This window comes from Xiphophorus hellerii, chromosome 13, assembly GCF_003331165.1.
Source record: "Xiphophorus hellerii strain 12219 chromosome 13, Xiphophorus_hellerii-4.1, whole genome shotgun sequence".
Taxonomy (NCBI): Eukaryota; Metazoa; Chordata; class Actinopteri; order Cyprinodontiformes; family Poeciliidae; genus Xiphophorus; species Xiphophorus hellerii.
This window is the reverse complement of record NC_045684.1, coordinates 21,100,375-21,117,392: the sequence shown is the minus strand read 5'-3', so window position 1 is coordinate 21,117,392 and position 17,018 is coordinate 21,100,375. Positions and strand designations below refer to the sequence as shown.

At 36.8% G+C, this 17,018-nt stretch overlaps 1 protein-coding gene across 12 annotated transcripts in view; it reads right to left on the bottom strand.

Moving 5' to 3' along the window:
* adgrb2 (adhesion G protein-coupled receptor B2) overlaps positions 1-17,018 on the bottom strand; it is a 264,272-nt gene that overhangs the window by 131,231 nt on the left and 116,023 nt on the right. For 10 of the 12 annotated variants that reach the window (XM_032580162.1, XM_032580165.1, XM_032580168.1 and 7 more), the window contains 3 exons: positions 15,735-15,815; positions 12,119-12,307; positions 5,476-5,637 (listed from right to left, as the gene is read on the bottom strand). In XM_032580162.1, the coding sequence (XP_032436053.1) occupies positions 5,476-5,637; positions 12,119-12,307; positions 15,735-15,815 (432 nt within the window). The remainder of the gene's footprint in view (positions 1-5,475; positions 5,638-12,118; positions 12,308-15,734; positions 15,816-17,018) is intronic. The other 2 variants (XM_032580164.1, XM_032580170.1) reach the window with 2 other exon arrangements.

The window sequence follows — 17,018 nt, the reverse complement described above, 5'->3', positions numbered from 1 at the left end:
CTAACATTCCTGCTCACTGTACCGACTCGTTTTTCCTTGTGAACACAATATGTGCAGTAGTTTTAATTCAGGACACGAACCATTTCACAGTTTTGGTTTACGTAGAATAGGTTCCAAAACTGTGTTAAACATACTTATAGCATTGACTCTGATGTTGGAATGAATTTTTTTTTTTTTGTTTTACTTTTTTCCATAAAACACTAAGACACTCAAAGTGGTTTATTTTTGACAGATAAATGTTAATCTTCAACATGTTATTGGCTAACGAAGAATGTGTCTGGAAACAGCAATATCCAACTTTAAGGGTAACACTGGATTTCAAGAACTTTAAAGTCCACCCACAATATATTTTTGTAATTTAAAATTTAACAATAACGTGAATGAGAAAGGAAGTAAAAATCCAAAATATGTCAATGCAAAATGCATGCAATGTCCTCAGAATTTTGGTTAACATTTATACATATATATATATATATATATATATATATATATATATATATATATATATATATATATATATATATATATATATATATATATATATATAATTGTTTGTTGTAGTTCCAAGAACTTCAAAATTTAATTATATACATAAACTGACAGAAAATGTCAATGTCAGTTTTTGCGTTTTGATATTCAGAAATGTGGTCATCATAGGAACATTTGTGAGGTCCATCTAGAATAGCAAACTTGCAAGGCATTATGAGAATGTCACTTGGTACTGTAGTCATGATGCCCTTCTACATCTATAGTATAAAACAAAACAATATGAAGGGCTTTAAAGTTAGAAGCATTTTTTTTCTGTCTGAAAGTGACATTTTCAGGATGTTACGTAAAGGAAAAATGTGAAGCACACTTCTGTAAATGTGTGGTTTCTTTCAGAAGGGAAGTCATTGCCAAACCTACATCTTGACATTGGGTAATCATGTCTTTGTGAGAATTTTTGTTTTTTTTTTACAAAAACCCCAAGCAAGGACAAACTGCACTGAATGAATGGCGTACCAGATTCAAGTGTGGCTAACACTTTAAGGTTGTTATCCTGCAAAATAAATGCTACAGTTCCAACCGAAGGGAAATTAAAATCATCCATTTAATCATCTTTATATCGTGACCAGGAATTGATTTTTAAAATTTTATTTTCAGACTAGCCATTGCATATACCTAACACGTAAAATAAGTATTTGATGTAAACTATTAACAACATCTATCATTAAAAAAAGCTTACATTACTTGTGTGAGTGACCTATTTTAATTGTACATCATATTTTAAAGTTTTTATTTTACACCGATTGTGGTTCTGATCAGAAAAAAATAAACAATTAATCAAAAAATACATTATTATACACATGAGTCTGATGGACTTCCTGCAGGAAGACTCCCATGATTGTAGCATCATAGGGTAATAAGTACATTATATTAAATCACTCAAACTATATTATGAATTGTGAAAGCACAATTACACAATTTCCTCAAGATGGGTATGCGTTTATCTTTGAATTTTTCATTGTAAACATCCTTTGAAAAAATGATTTTTACACTTAAAAGTAGAAAACCGAAAAAACAAGCAAACACACAAGTACAAAGCAGCAAAGACACAAAATAAAAGATCAACACCCTAATATCAAGTGTAGTCTTGGATACATAGGACAGATTTTTAAAAGTAACTCAAACTACAGAAAACGACCAGAGGCATTTTGTGATCCAGTAAGGGATCTACTGGTGAAGTATAAATTCTAGAGACTTTCTTGGTTCTATCAAGAGGATAACAAGACAGGCGTAATTAACAGCAAACAACAGCATCCAGACTGCTGAGGCACAGCTACGCTCTGCTGCAATGACAGCATGAATGTGTTTTTGAAGGAAACAGTAAAAAAAAAGTGTTTCTCTGCGTCCTTGCCACACAAACTTCAGAAATTAGCCAATTAAATCATCTGACCTATGAAGTCAAAGAATATAAAGAAAAAGAAACATGTTTCTACCTGATATTGAGTAGGAACGTATTACTAATTATTAGTTGAAAAAGAAGAAAAGAACAATACTTCACTTCACTAACTGTAAACAAAACAAAAGAAAAATACAAAAGGAGGATTGTTACACACTCTTGCAAAATAAAAGTCTCACAGTTCCCCAACATGGATAATGTCTGAAGAGACAATGAATAGAAATGCCTCAAGCCCTAATTGGGAGACCAGGCCAAGCACAACACAAATACTTCAAAGCTGAACTATGTCTCAAAGACAATAGCTCATTTCGGAAAGCAGTTCCATCATAAACCCAAGAAGACAAGTCCATCTGGCTGTTCATAAGTCACAAATCTAGCTCTCCGTGTCCCACGGTTCTGTAGGCTTTCTGAAATAAAAATCTCTATTGTGGAACCACAGGAAGCACAGAGGGGAAAATCAGTACCGCCATTATTTTAATATGCACAACATTTTTGTCAGACATCTCCCTTTCTTTTGAGTAAAAGCCATCTGTGACTTCTGATGCTTCCTTGGTTTCGTTCTGTCACTTCTACTTAACAAAATACTAAAAGTCGGCTTGAGCAGGAAAGAATACATTTCAAAAGTGACCAGTCTGTCATCACCGTATCCCATCTTTCACTACAGGACTGTCACTACCTTGCTTGGGAGCTGGGTGCATACTTTTGCAGGGTCCTTCACATGAGATATTGCTTTCTAAAACGACTTGAGTTCAAAAACATGGAGTTCAGGTTAGGCTGCTTAGTGCCCATAAATATAAACATGCAAATTTATGCAATCCATCAAAGTTTCATTTCTGCGGTCAGTTGTGGCAAAACATCTTATTCTGGTGTTCAGCATTTCAAAGTACAGTCGCCTTTAAACTCCTAAGCGCAAGCTGAAGCTGTTGTGACATGGACGCAAATACACGAGCTCCCCTAAGGCCCTGCAAGGAAACGCACACACTTTCTACCAAACTTCACATCACATAAACTGTTCGGAAAACCGCGAGGCAAAAAAACAAGCCGGGGGGACCTACTTTAAATTATAGCATTAGCCTCTCCCCATTTAAAAAAAACAAAACAAAAAAGAACCAACTTTATCGCCTGTTTTTGCACCATCAGTGACAGTTTTGTTTCAAGAGGAGTGACCTTAGAAAACCTCCGCTTTGAAAAGCACCAAAATAAAAAGAGAGAAAAACAAAGTTTAGCCCCGGAACATTGGGAGGAAAATTATAATGAGGCTCTATCTCAGATTCAAGCTGCACCAGCATTCATGCAAAAGTGGAAAATGACAGGGTCTTCTTAGTATTAATCTTTCCAAATAAGAAGCACTTATGCCGTGATAATTTCTAAGGCTTTAGGCGATTACAGAACCAAGCAAACACACTCTCGCTCGGACTCAAATCAATTCAAGAAAAATAAAAGGCTATTAGTCAGAAAGCAGACACCACTCTTCTTAAACTGTCTGATGTTTTATTATCTGTGCATCCATTAACAACTCTATTCCAGCTCGGAATCCATTTGTCTGACAACACAGAAAAGCCCGAGCAATTGAAATCCCGAAATTGAATTTTCTTTTGTAATGGAAATCATTTTAGACACAGTCCGACGAAGGAAAAATTAAAGAACGAGCGCAAACAAAAGAATACTCTGCAATCAAAAATTGCTGAAAAATAACACTTACCTTAGATGTTACTTTTTAATCTTAAGCTGTATCTGGCACGTTGCTTGGGGGGCAGGCATCGGGGATTTTTGTTCAAATCTTGCTCCACCCATTGTTAGGAGACTTTTGCATTAAGGCTTTATCTCAAACACGGCCGAGTCCTATTCCACTCCGGGCTGATAAAGACATTTCAGCTGGACAATCTTAGACAGACTGGAATAAAGGCTGGCGGCACCCTCGACAGCAAAATTAGAAACAGCTGCACTCTTAACTTTTTCAAGTTTTTTTTTTTTTTTTGTTTCACAGGAAATGGACTTAATGGATAATCTAAGAGCAGAAAAGAGCGTTGAGCTCCAACTGGTGAGGAAGCTGAACCAAACCAACCACGGAACACGGATAGGGATGGAACTGGAAAGTACAGTAAGTATGAAATCAGGCAAGAAACCTTTAAAACAGTGGACAAAAAAACTCAAATTAATTTTCAAATTAATTTATACAATGTAAGTTTTTAACCAAAGCAATCTCTTTATCTTACAATGTGTTTCTTTATTAAAGCATGATAGCTGAGTCAAAGAATGTCAAAAGGAAAAAAAAGACAATTTTCCCATACACTCACACAGTAAAGGGAGGTAATATTTGTTTTTGTATTAAAGAAACTGAAAGAAAACCCAGTAATGATTTGAAGATTAAAAAAACCCATATATTTAGGAAGATGTACTGTATGTGCCAAGACTGATCATGCAAATGTATTTGTTGAATTTACAGGGACTGTAACAAGATCTCATGACATATTAAAAGAGCACAGTGTTTCCTGTCAAAGTAAAGTCTGTCTCAGGAAGAATCGTCTAATTGCTGTTTGCATGTGACTTTGTCAGGCGAAAAAGGTTCAGCCTGTTAAAGTTCAATAAGTTAGAATGTTATTGAAGAAGCTTCTTTAGTTCTTTCATGTCTTTTTTGTGTTTCACTTAGGGAAACACACAAACCTATGTTTAATCCATGAATGTGAAAAGTATAATTAATATCCGTTAACAGTTATTTTTAAAAGACTTATGAGCCTTTTAAAAATTATGAGCCTCATTGACACTAATCTGCTCTAGTAAATATGACTATTATGACCTTTACCAGTGCACCTATGTTTACTTATTTCAAGCCAAAAATCAGGTTGTTCTGGAGTGGTTGCCTTAGTTTTTAAGTGAGATTTACTGACAATTGCTACATACATTTCCAAAATAAATAAATAATCAATCCACTTTGGAGCTTCTTGTCCAGTCATTTGTGATTGGCGAAACAAAAAGCACACTGAAGATTTTTTTTGTTTAGAACATTTTGTTAGAACATTGCTTTTCTCCTGAAATCATCACAATCTGTATGTGTTTAAACTTTTTAATTTGAAGAAAGAAAACTATCCCAAAATTCTGTCTGATTATTCTGCCATTTAGCAGAAGTTTTAACAGAAATGAGACGAAGAAAAAAAAAAAAATCAAGTGTTTTCATACACCATGTAAATGTTTGGTTTCATTGCACTCCTACAACTTATATGTTGTAGATTGACAACATTTATTGTTGCCAGGCAGTAAGGAATTTTACCAACTAGAAAAAATGTTGTAATCTCAGAGCTAGAAAGAATGAAAAGGATAATCAAAGGGACTTTTAATAAAGGTTCAAAACATTTTAGAAAACATAATATTAATATTTTGTCAAGGGGGCTTTGAGGGAACAACACAAATGCTAGCAAATGTAAGGCTTGCGACCAGAAGACGTGAAATGCTTGGTTAAAGCCACAACAAAGACATGGGTAAGCATAAGGAGCGAAAGAGGCTGGCAGTAGTAGGTTAATGAGGATGGTACTAACCAGGACAAACGGCTATGTTGCAGGGTTTGGTCTGAATGTCGGGCTGGCCGCAAGGCTTCACCCCACCTCCATCCATGCATTTCCTGGTGCGTGTTCTGGAGCCCCGCCCACAGGTAACAGAGCACAGACTCCATGACGACCACTCCTCCCATTGCCCATGCACTGCGAACACCCACGAACATGAAGCACGGACACAGAGATGGGGGGGACGAGGAATGAGCAAGGAAGGAAATAAAGGGCAAAAAAGGATGGAGCATTCCGGGTCAGGCAAAAGGGTCGGGGAACGGGAGAAACAAGAGATCTTATGAGCATGAGCACATTCCCTAAGATACCGGATGGAGGTGGCTGTCTCACTTCCAGGCTGAAATCAAATTACAAAGTAAAAGGCACAGCGTAGGGCTGCACTCTGAGTTATTACATAAAATAAATGAATGTCAGGGATAGGCAGTGGTATTTGAAGTCATGCAGGCAGGTATGCAACTCCAATTAAGACAAGGAAATAGATGAGTCATTTGCTTCTAAAATTATATGAACTTCAAGGTTTCCCCCAGAAAACTTGCTAAGCCAGGTGGTTGGGGCGCTCAGCAGTCAATCAGCTGTGTTTTGAGTTAAAAAATGTTTAAAGTTGACAGGAAATTTTAAAACATCATTTGCAAAATTTCTGTTACTGGAAGATTAATATCTGAACTCCAACTATAAAGCTTTACAGAATGCAAACATAAAAAAAAAAACCACCTTAAATAATGCTATAGTGTGAGCACAAGTAAAACCTGGTGGCACATAATACACTGGGGAAAACCCAGAACTTCTTACATATGGTCTAAAATCTTACATTTGTATTTAATCTAACTAATACACTAAAAAAATAATACACCTTCAACAAGTGTGCTGTGTTACTTTGTGGCTTGTAACAAACTACTGGCAGAACATCATAATATGATGTTCCAACTGAACAAAATATTCGCAACACGCTTTTTACTCTTATTTGTAAAAAATACTTTGAAAACCATGTGTAATTTTCTTTTAATTGGGAAACTATGCACTGCTTTGGGTTAGTCGGTAATAAAAAATAAAAAAAGCAATATAGTTTGTGGTTACACTGACAAAATGCGAAAAACATCAAAGTCAGTAAATACATTTGCAAATCACCACATGCATTAGAGTTTTACACACCAAACTTAATGTGAATAAATGGTGCAAACAAAGAAGAAAATCTTTTGCAACAATATAAGACAAAAACAGAGGAGAGATATAGAACTTAGTTAATATAACAAAGAAGAAGAAACATTAAAACATTGTGGCTCATAGTTTGAGCCGTTGAGGAATCTAGAAACCGAGGGCATGAAGACGGATTAGAACATTCTGAAATATTCAGGGAGAAACCTCAGGAAAAAGCCCTTGGATGAGAGGAAGTCCGGGAAAAAGGGGCGAGCATTTGAAGAGATGTTGGAAAGAGAGAGAGAGAGAGCGAGCAAAATAAAGGAGGATGTAGAGACGAGGAGGGGCAAAAGGAGGGTGTACAACCAAGCTAGAGAAACTTAGAGACAGGGGGATGAAGATTGCAGCTTCTATTTTGAGCAAAGCTAAATAAATCATTGCAATAAATAATTAAAGCTACTCTGTGAAGGAACGCTCTGAGGAGCAGCAGTAGAAAGCAGATAGAGCGAGGGAAGATGGTGGGATTTAAAAAGTGTGGGGAGATGTAGAGCTGGTAAATAGTGAGATGTCCTTAAATTCAGAAAAAAAAAAAAACAAACAAAAAAAACGTGTTATCGGTGTATGTGCTGCTTTACCAAAAAGTTATGAATAACTTCAGAGCATTTGAGATTTTCTTAATCATTTAATGCAATGCATATTTATCAAATTTTACTTTGGGACCTGTTTTGATCTAGAACCACTTGTACCAGCATATTTTGGTAAATATAAATACTGAACCGGCTTTCTTGGCCTGTATTTATTTTTGCGCGGAGTGTTGATAGCCTCAAGCACTCCAAACTATTCAAACATTTACAGTATGTAGGATCAGATTTAGCCTGGCTGTGCAGGGCCATGAAAAAAACATTTGCCTCTGACATATTTCATGTTTTGGGGTTTTTTCATAGTTAAATCCTTGAGACACACAAACAAATTTTTAATGTCAGAAAAGATTGGTTGAATTTTGACATGGCACATGCTCTGGCAAAAATACTGCCAGAGCTGTAAGATCTAGAAATCTCTTTAGTAGAAACAATTCAGCAACATCAAGTATGGTTAAAAATCTCAAAAGGCAGAATATCGTTAGATGAACTGACATCAGTCAGGGTTACTAAGCAGTTTCTAAGGGGACACCAAAATAAAAATGACATTATCCACATACCGGGAAAACAAAAACATACACAATAGTAAGAATCTTTCCAAAAGCATTGATTACTCATCCAGGACATTTGAATAGGACCACCGACATATAAGTCACTGTAGGCCAAACTGCAAAAAGAAATTCTGGGCATAAATGAAAATAACTGCAAACCAAAAAGAGCATAAAAATATGTCTGATATTTGCTGAAAACATCTTGATGCCTAAGAAAATAAATGTGACGTGGGGTGGTTTTGGTTGTCCAGGATCTGGACAGCTCGTATTCGATGGAAGCATGAATTTAAGGCATCAGTTTGTCCCGAGAAGCTCGTGAGAACTTGAATAATGCAGCCTGACAATATTTCAAAGCACACTTAGAAGTCTGTCTGAGAGAGTTTGAAGAGAAAATCAAAATAAATATTCTAAACCAACCAAAACTTACATTCACACTATTTTAAAACCTTTGTTATGATAATGGTCAACATTATGTGCTACCAACTGGCGCAGTTAGTAGCACCTACTTGCCTTGCAGCAAGAAGGTCCTGGGTTTGATTCCCAGCCCGGGGTCTTTCTGCATGGAATTTGCATGTTCTCCCTGTGCATGGTGGGTTCTCTCCGGGTACTCCGGCTTCCTCCCACAGTCCAAAAACATGACTGTCAGGTAAATTGGTCTATCTAAAGTATGTGTGAGGGTGTGCGGGCGTGTGTTGCCCTGCGACGGACTGCTGACCTGTACAGGGTTTACCCCGCCTCTCACCTGAAATGTCTCGCTGGAGATAGGCACCAGCAACCCTCCCGACCCCACTAAGGACAAATTAATGGATATATATATATCCATTAATTTCCTTACATTAACAGAAAAAAAAGGCTAATCATAACCAATGTATAACAAAATACATATCCTGCTTGTACAGCAGCTGTTAAGTATGATCACTAATTTACATCTCAGGAAAATGACAACATTCTTTTCCCTCTCTTACCTAACTTTAAGATGAGCATACCGTAATTAGACACAGTCATTATATTCTTACAGCAGATTAACACCACGACTGGATATTTTTGTTCCACTATTTTCGAGGGGAAAAGGCAATAATATACTTTTAACGTGTCAATGCTCCTGTATATACATTTGCATGCAATCATAAATCTGTAACGAGTTCATTGTTGCATCCTTGGCTGCACTCTCGGCCCATTGCTGGGATGATTACCAGAAGTGTGGCGTTATACCATTTGACTGTGCACTGACCCAAATGGACTGTATTCATGATATGCTATTGCTGCACCAATGTTTTAAATGCCACTGGATCTATGGTAAATGAGCTGTAGCGTAATACAATGTGAGCTGAAATACTACCCCACTTGCATGCTTTGGGCCATGTAAACCGTGTACTCAATCACGCTCGCTAAAAAAGAGAAAGAAAAAAAAAAGTTAATTTGCCAAACCAATTACTGCCGAGTTTTTTTTGTCAAGAGAGACTATTACTTAAAACTTATCATCAGCAGCCCATTAATTTAGAAGTTTTTCCCCATGAAAGGCTGAGAGAAGAAAATGTGTATTTTCCACTCCATTGACTTTTTTTTTGTCCAAAGTACTTTTCCTTAATGTTTGCACACTTCTGCAGACAATAAATAGTACTTACTCTCACAATACTTTTGGGAGAAAGGGTAACAATCTCTCCACATCTCAACAAACTCAGCAAAAGACTACAATCACAACTGTTTTCAAAGATTTTTAATGTTTTCAGAGCAGGAAATACACACTATAGTAGTATAACTAGTCCTTATTATTACCCTGATAAAAGCTACTAGTTATTTTAAATTGCTGAATAATAATGACTTTGTTTCCTTTCAGTTTAAGCTTTGTATTTCTATCCTCTAGTTGGAATTTCATCAGTTGTTGTCGAAGTTTTGGTATGGAGTTGCTTGGTTATATCATATTACTTGGTTAACATTTGGAAAACAACATTTCAGTATAAAAAAAACCAAACAAACAAAACAAAATCAAAAAGCGCAGAGTTCTTATTTGCTCTCGCCTGCGGTCAGTAGCAATACTTGTGAAATTATTGGAGTGGGCAACAGGTTCTTTAAGAGTCTGTAATCAAGTCTAGAATACTGAAGTCCCGCTCTGACCAGTCCACAGACGGTGATTTTTATGCTTGCCGCAATCTTCAAAAAAAGCACCAAAACCCCCTCTTTTTGTCCATTTTCTCTTGTAGAATAAAGTTTTCATACATCTCGGACAATAATCCAGTTCAGATTTGACAAATCTGGAGCTTTTCGGTGACCTACACGTGATTAAAAGCATTTCAGACTCCTTACAAAACTGAAATATCGCATTTGCTGTGCAGGACTCCTGAAACAGCATCAGATATTGCCTTCTATTTCATTAGCTTACCAAGGTATTCACCCATGTTTTTCTTAAAATGTCTACCCAATGCATACACCCCTCACTTTTAACTGGCTATGTAAATAAGTTAGACAACTAGGTTAATTTGATTTTGCCTTGCGGAGCCCTAAAGCCTCATCAGCCTGGGAACAAAGCTATGAACTGTATATCTCCTGTATCTTTAACTGCCACTGACATTCTCCGCAAGCTAAAATGTAGGTACCTACATTCTTAATTAGTTTGCATCTGTATACATTCCATGTATATTTATGCCTCTTTCGAGAGCATTTTGTTGTCAGCCCTGAATAGATAAACAAATGCAGAAATTAATTCCAAACACTTTTTGGGACAGTAGAAAAAGTCAAATGCAAGTTCACTGAGTGCTTTTGATATCATCCCAACAATCCTACTTACTTAATATTGGTGCAATCCTACTCTGGCAGTCCCATGAGTGCCAATAAAGCCCTCCACAACCATGTCAGAAAACATCAGAGGAACCGAGGGCAAAATGAAATAATAAACGGAACATAACACAGCAACCAATATCCCATCAAAGGAGCAGCTGAGGATATTACTATCGACACGGAATGGAAAATGAGGTGCTTAGACATACAAATCGGCCTGGTAAATTTGCATAAAGACAAGATTAGCATATGCACTGACAAGGAAGGCAAATTTTCCCTTTCGCTTTTCATGGGGAGGAGTACTGGATCAGTAAACACTCAACACTTGAATCCTATGTGAAACTTCAAATGGTGCAAAGATAAGACGTCTTGAAAACCCAAACAAAAATGCAAGAAAACCTGCTCTGCCAAAATGAAGCTCATCTAGAATTAGGAAACAGATCAATTTCAGTCTTTGTATGTACACAATGCTTTTGGTATTCAGAATATTGCAAGCAATATGTAGCACACTGTGAAAAGATCATAATTTGTTTAAAAAAATGTCAAAAGCAGCAAATACTGAAATAATTAGAAAAATACAATTAAGTTGTTAAATTCTTTTCTTTTTAGGTATTTGTCCACTACCTTTTGATTCCCCAAGAAATTTAAAAACTTTACCTGAGGTTGCAGTTTCTCAACACTGAGGGGTGAAGTCAAGATATGGGAACAAGTTAGATTTTTGCGTAACAATCAAATAGACAAGACTGTCAAAGGGGCACGCATGACTAACAACACTGGAGAGAAAAATGCAAGTATGGTAAAACAACATAGGTTGCTCTGCAACCTCATCAAGATCTAAGTTTCAACTGCAATCAGCCTAATCAAAGAAGTGCCGAACTGGAAGCCCTTCGGCCTTTCATCTAACAAAAATCAATGTATGCTGGTAATCAAAGAGAAGCAGAATTGACCTCGTTATTAGTGCTGTCAGTCTATCTAAAATGAAACTGATTATACCTAAACTCAAACAAAGAAAGTAGCTGCTGTTGCATTTTTGAATGTTTTAAGGACTTATCACGGAGGTTTATGCAATCAGTCTGTCACCAATCAATTATTCTCATCTATGTATGGGAGGCCATTTTGGTTGTTATTGAAATAATAGAAAATGAGAGCTATGTTTAGAGTGAAAGCGCTGAGGACTATCTCTAAATTTAGGGGCAATGCACTGTGTACTTCAGAGAAGTGCTAGGTCTATTGGAGCAGTCGACATAATGTTAAGCAGTCAGTCTCCATATGTTTGAACTTCCCAACAAACTAAACTAAAAAGCGTTTGAACGTCACTAAGTTTACCTTTTAACCAGAATTGGGTGCATTTCTAGCTTGATCGACATTTTCAGCAGGTAACAGGAGGATTTCTCAAAGTAAGAGCACTGTACAATGTCAGGAAATGTACTAATTAAGAAAATGCAAAGAAAAAGCACAAAAAACCCATTAGGTTCCAACGGGGCTTTTATAGAATGCAGCCAAGATGTTTGTTTGCCGTACCTGTACTTATGATTCCAGGTTCACCAGGACAGGAAACTGTGTTGTTGCACATGCGCGTTTCCCGCAGAGCACCACTGCAAAGCGTGCCATAAGGAGAGGAGACACAGGACCGCGTCCTCACTTGCCAGCCTTGCCCACAAGTCAGAGAACACACACTCCACGGCGACCACTCCTCTGCCGCTGGATCACCTAAGGAGGGAGATGTTTAGGTTGAAAGACGATCCTTTGCATTTTGGTTGTTTTTTTTTTTTATTTTCAATGAGCCCAAGTCTTTATTTGGACATTTTTTTTTAAACAAAATTTTGCGTTTAGATCAAAGGGAGTGCCATATTTTCCATTTCTATTTGGCGAAAATATGCTTGGATGGTAGGATGTACTCTTATCAGTGGATTAAAGTGTGGAATTCATTTTGAAGACGTTGTTAGGAGTACTGGAGCAAGTATAAAGAAAAAAAAGTTACAAAAATGTTCTATAGTCCATATTAAAATCTAATATTCCAGTAGCCACAAACCTCTCATTCCAAGATAAAAATCTCACAAAAGTCTTAACTTTGCATCTTCATAATATTGGTTTGTGTGTGCCATTCCTGATTGGTAATCATGCTACTCTCTTTAATAAACAATGTTACTAAATGTATCTCTTAGTTACTAAATATGACTACGTTACCTTTATATATCTTCCAAAGTATAGAGAAAACTATCACATAGAGGCAAAGTCAAAAGCAATAAAACGCCTGCATTTCTGTCAAATGGCATCCATCTGAGTAATAAAGCTCAAGAACAGAAGAACATGTCCAATATTTTCAGGGGCTTGGTGTTACTTAGACAAGTGACTGAGGAATAGAAAAGCCAAGAAACAGATGTTCCTTAAGTGGAAAAGAGACCTTGCATTCACAAGAGAGTAGTGGAAATCGTTTGATCGAAAGGCTATGAGATTTTATAGAAAAAGAAGAAATGTGGTGAAAATATTGGGTATAGTGCATTTTTTAAGAAGAAATAAAGATTTTTTTTCTTCAATTTTATGCTCATGATACTATTAAGTTTAACATTATATGACTGCAGTAAAAAAAAATGGTTTCCTTTAGTCAGGCTATTTATCTCACTTGCTTAACACCCACTCTGTAACAGGGGCTGTCAATCAATTGCAATACTTTATTGTGATAAATCACATGGTGTCCATAGTTTGTGATTAATTACAGATTTCTAAGAAACCTTTGAATATGTTCATAATATTCCTATGAGCATTGAAACAACACAAATGATGAAAAAAAAACAGATTTTAAATGGGATTACAAAAAGGAAACAAAGAACAGTGCAAAAAAATACATCTTATTTTTGTGCTGTTTTCACATTTTGTATTTGTTTTGATGTGGGCTCCTAAAAACAACAAAAAAAAATCTGACTTTACAGAGGAAACTGATCCAAGAAGTCATGGCAAGTTTTCCTGAGGAAGATTTATTAGAAAGAGCTTATTGAAACCAAAAATCATAAAAGCCTGCAGAGCTTATTTACATCATTTTTGATTCAGGACAGACATAGCAGGAATAACCTGGGACTATTTCTTGTGTCCGATGTTTTTGTATTTAATCATTTTCATGTTTTTTCATTGGTTCATAGAGGCTTAGTGTTGCTTCATTAATGGATAAAAAATAACCGATCCATTAAGGAAGCAAATGATGTTTTGCCATGTTGCTTTGTCTACAACAGTAAAATAATTTTAGGTATCCTCCCATTTCTTCTCCCTGTCAACTGTGAGCACCATTTACAGAGTAGAGCAGAAGAGTAGAAGAGGTGGACAGCAGGGAAGAGAGAGAGGGGAGATGTTTTCAGAAATGACATTTTAATAAATGGCATATCGGCCCCATAGAAAAACAACTGAAACAGAGCAGGAATAATATTCAGACTACAGCACGGAACATGAAGTATGAACGCCTGTGCTTTAATTGTGTGTAAAAAAACAAAAAAACAACAAGGTTAAACGCAATTTTAGTTTTGTGGTTAACGCTTTAGCTTCGACAGCCCTACATGTTATATTTTAAAATCTAGATTATTTCCACCGGCATTTTTCTTTTACTTGTTACCCATCACATTGACAATCCCACTAAAACACGATTTGACTTCTGAAAAAAACTAAACAAATGGACGACACAACCTGGATTCATATGGAGTCTGGTAGAATTGTTGCTGGATCCCAGTCTGAAGAAAAATACTAACATTATTATAAAAAGATAAAAAGATGTAGGTCATCACTGCAGATAAGCCTGTCGAGGAAAATAAATCCTATATGAGCAGTCTGAAGGATAAAAAAACAAAAGAATCTTAATTCATAGGAAAACATCTTTAGCACCCATACAAGTCCGAGTGTTCGCCCTTGATGTGCAATTCTCCAGCCAGCTGTGGCGAGGCTCCCATTGTTCCCACTCAGTTATGCCCTTGAAATCAACAATTGAACACAACTGTAAATTCCCCCCTCTTTTAAATTGTTTATGAGCTTCGTGTCCTTTGATCGGGGCGTCATCACGCGGCAGAGGAGGAAATCGAATTAATTGCATGTCCGTTAATCGCATTACATCTTCATTAACATGCCGTGAGTCAGGGCTTAAGCTCATCACACGTGCCTGGAGGAAAGGAAGAGAGGGGAGAAGCAAGGAAGAGCAGGAGGGGAGAAGGACAAGACGCAAACGGGGGTTTCCCTCTCCGTAGGCTCTCCCTCCTCAGCACAGCGGTAGCTTTTTGAAATGATTGTCTCCATGAATCCTAGCCCAGGTAAGTATTGGATTCTTTAAGATAGAAAGCGTTATCCTTTCTTTAAATGCTAGAAGTCTCAACATAAACTACATACAGTGCCTTGCAAATGTATTCAGACATCTTGAAATGTTCAATATTTTGTAATAACTACAAGCTATAGTTTAATTCATTGGGATGGTATCCAATATACCAACATAAATTTGTGCCCAAATGAGAAGTGGAAGAAAAATGACACACAGTTGCTAAGTGGGAAGTATTGTGTATTTTCCTGTCACTTAGTGTCATTTTCTAGCACAATAAAGTAACTATGCAAACTTCAGTTGTTATAAAAATGCTGTATTTAAATCAAACATAACTTAAAAGAATTTGATGAATTAAAACTAGCCTCTGCCTTCAAAAAGCTCCTACACTTTCTGATCTCATCACAACAGTGGTCCTCCATTGGAATGAGAAGTAGTTCATATGATAAGCTTGCTAATTCCTGCTGACGCTAGTCTGGAGGAGCTGAGTAAGGAACAGAAATGCTTCTGAAAATAACAGGCTCTAGGTGGGTATTAAACATACTTTTCATTAAGCATGCATTTCTCTTTTTAAAATATGGACTGATGTAGTATTCTAATGTTAATACGCTAATGTTCTCATTAGCTGTAAATGGAAAATCACCATAAATAACCAAAATATAGGCTTTCAAGAATCTTTCACTTGGTGATAAAGTTCCTAAAACAAATGGGTTTCAAAAATATTCAGAGTTTTTGAATGGGTCTGTAATTTAGAACTGAAACTTTTCAGGTACACGACAACTTTCGGAGGTCAAGTTGTTCTTCATTTGCTCCAGGAAGCGAAGTCTACCTCACACTCCTAACACTCACCTGTTTGTGCCTGAAACACACCTGGCAGGTCAGCTGATCGTGGCCTTTGGGTCTTCACCTTCAGGTCGTCATCGTATGGATCTGAAACAAGCAAGAGGGAGAAGCTATTAATCTCGAGTTTTTCTTAAGCTCAAAATGTGCTTTTTGAGCACATTTTTTATGTATTGATCAGGTACTACAGGTGTGTAGTAGTGTTTTTTATGTACTAAAATAGGTTAATGTGTACTGGAAGCCAATAATAGTTTTAATGCTTTGGTGAATAGGAGCTCGGCATCCTCCACTTCCATTTTTGCACATTCACTGAGGTCAAAATAGGCAAGTTTCGGTACATCCAAATCACGACTTGGCAAAATAAAAAATACAAACGCCTACATTTCCTTGGCTTGCTCCTCATAGAAGAAAATTAATGGGGCGTGCTGATGCAGTTTGACGCATAGCATTCAGACTTAGAAAAACGAAATGTCAAATCTTCATAATTACCGAAAACCAGAGAAAAGGTAATTTTGAAGAACTCCTCGACTTTGAAAAACAACATAAAAGGCACAGTGGCACTGTGATGCTGCTCTGCATCAAACACAAAATGATGTAAAACTTCACAAATTCAAACACTCAAATAAATAAACAGGCTGAATAACCATGGCTGAACTTTGGCCGGTTATTTCAGAAACATGATGTAAGTGTTGAGCATGTATGGAGGGAATACGCTTCCTGAAAAGTATAGTAAATAGTGCAGAAGTCTGTTTTATCTCAGTCGGTACGAACATATAGTTGCATGAGCCAAGGCTGTTGTGTGAGGTGCAAATTGATTTGTAGGCTTAGCCTCACCAGCACAAGACTTAATCAACTCCCACAGCAGGGGAAACAATCCTTGATTGGGTAGATCTTCTTCAGTTTGCTGCTTCTTGCCAGTGGGACATTTAGCATAAGTTATATTCATAAAAACAAACAAACACAAAAAGAGGAGCAAAGACAAACGGCTCAATGTCTGGGGTACATGAGCCACACTACACGGCGCATAAATGATTGGCAATCAAAATGTTTAGCATTAACATAGATTAAGAGGATGAACTAAGGAAGAAGACGTACATGACTAAAAAACTACAGCAATGATCTGCAAATTAACACTCAAGAAAATATGTAGTAGTTTTGCTGGTAAAGATATTAAATAGAAGTGGCTGTTGTAATTTGACTCTACAAATCTGTCAGCCGGGCTGCACAGTAGCTCTGTTGTCTTGCAGCAAGAAAGTCCTGGGTTCGATTCCCGGGACCTCGATTCACATCCTC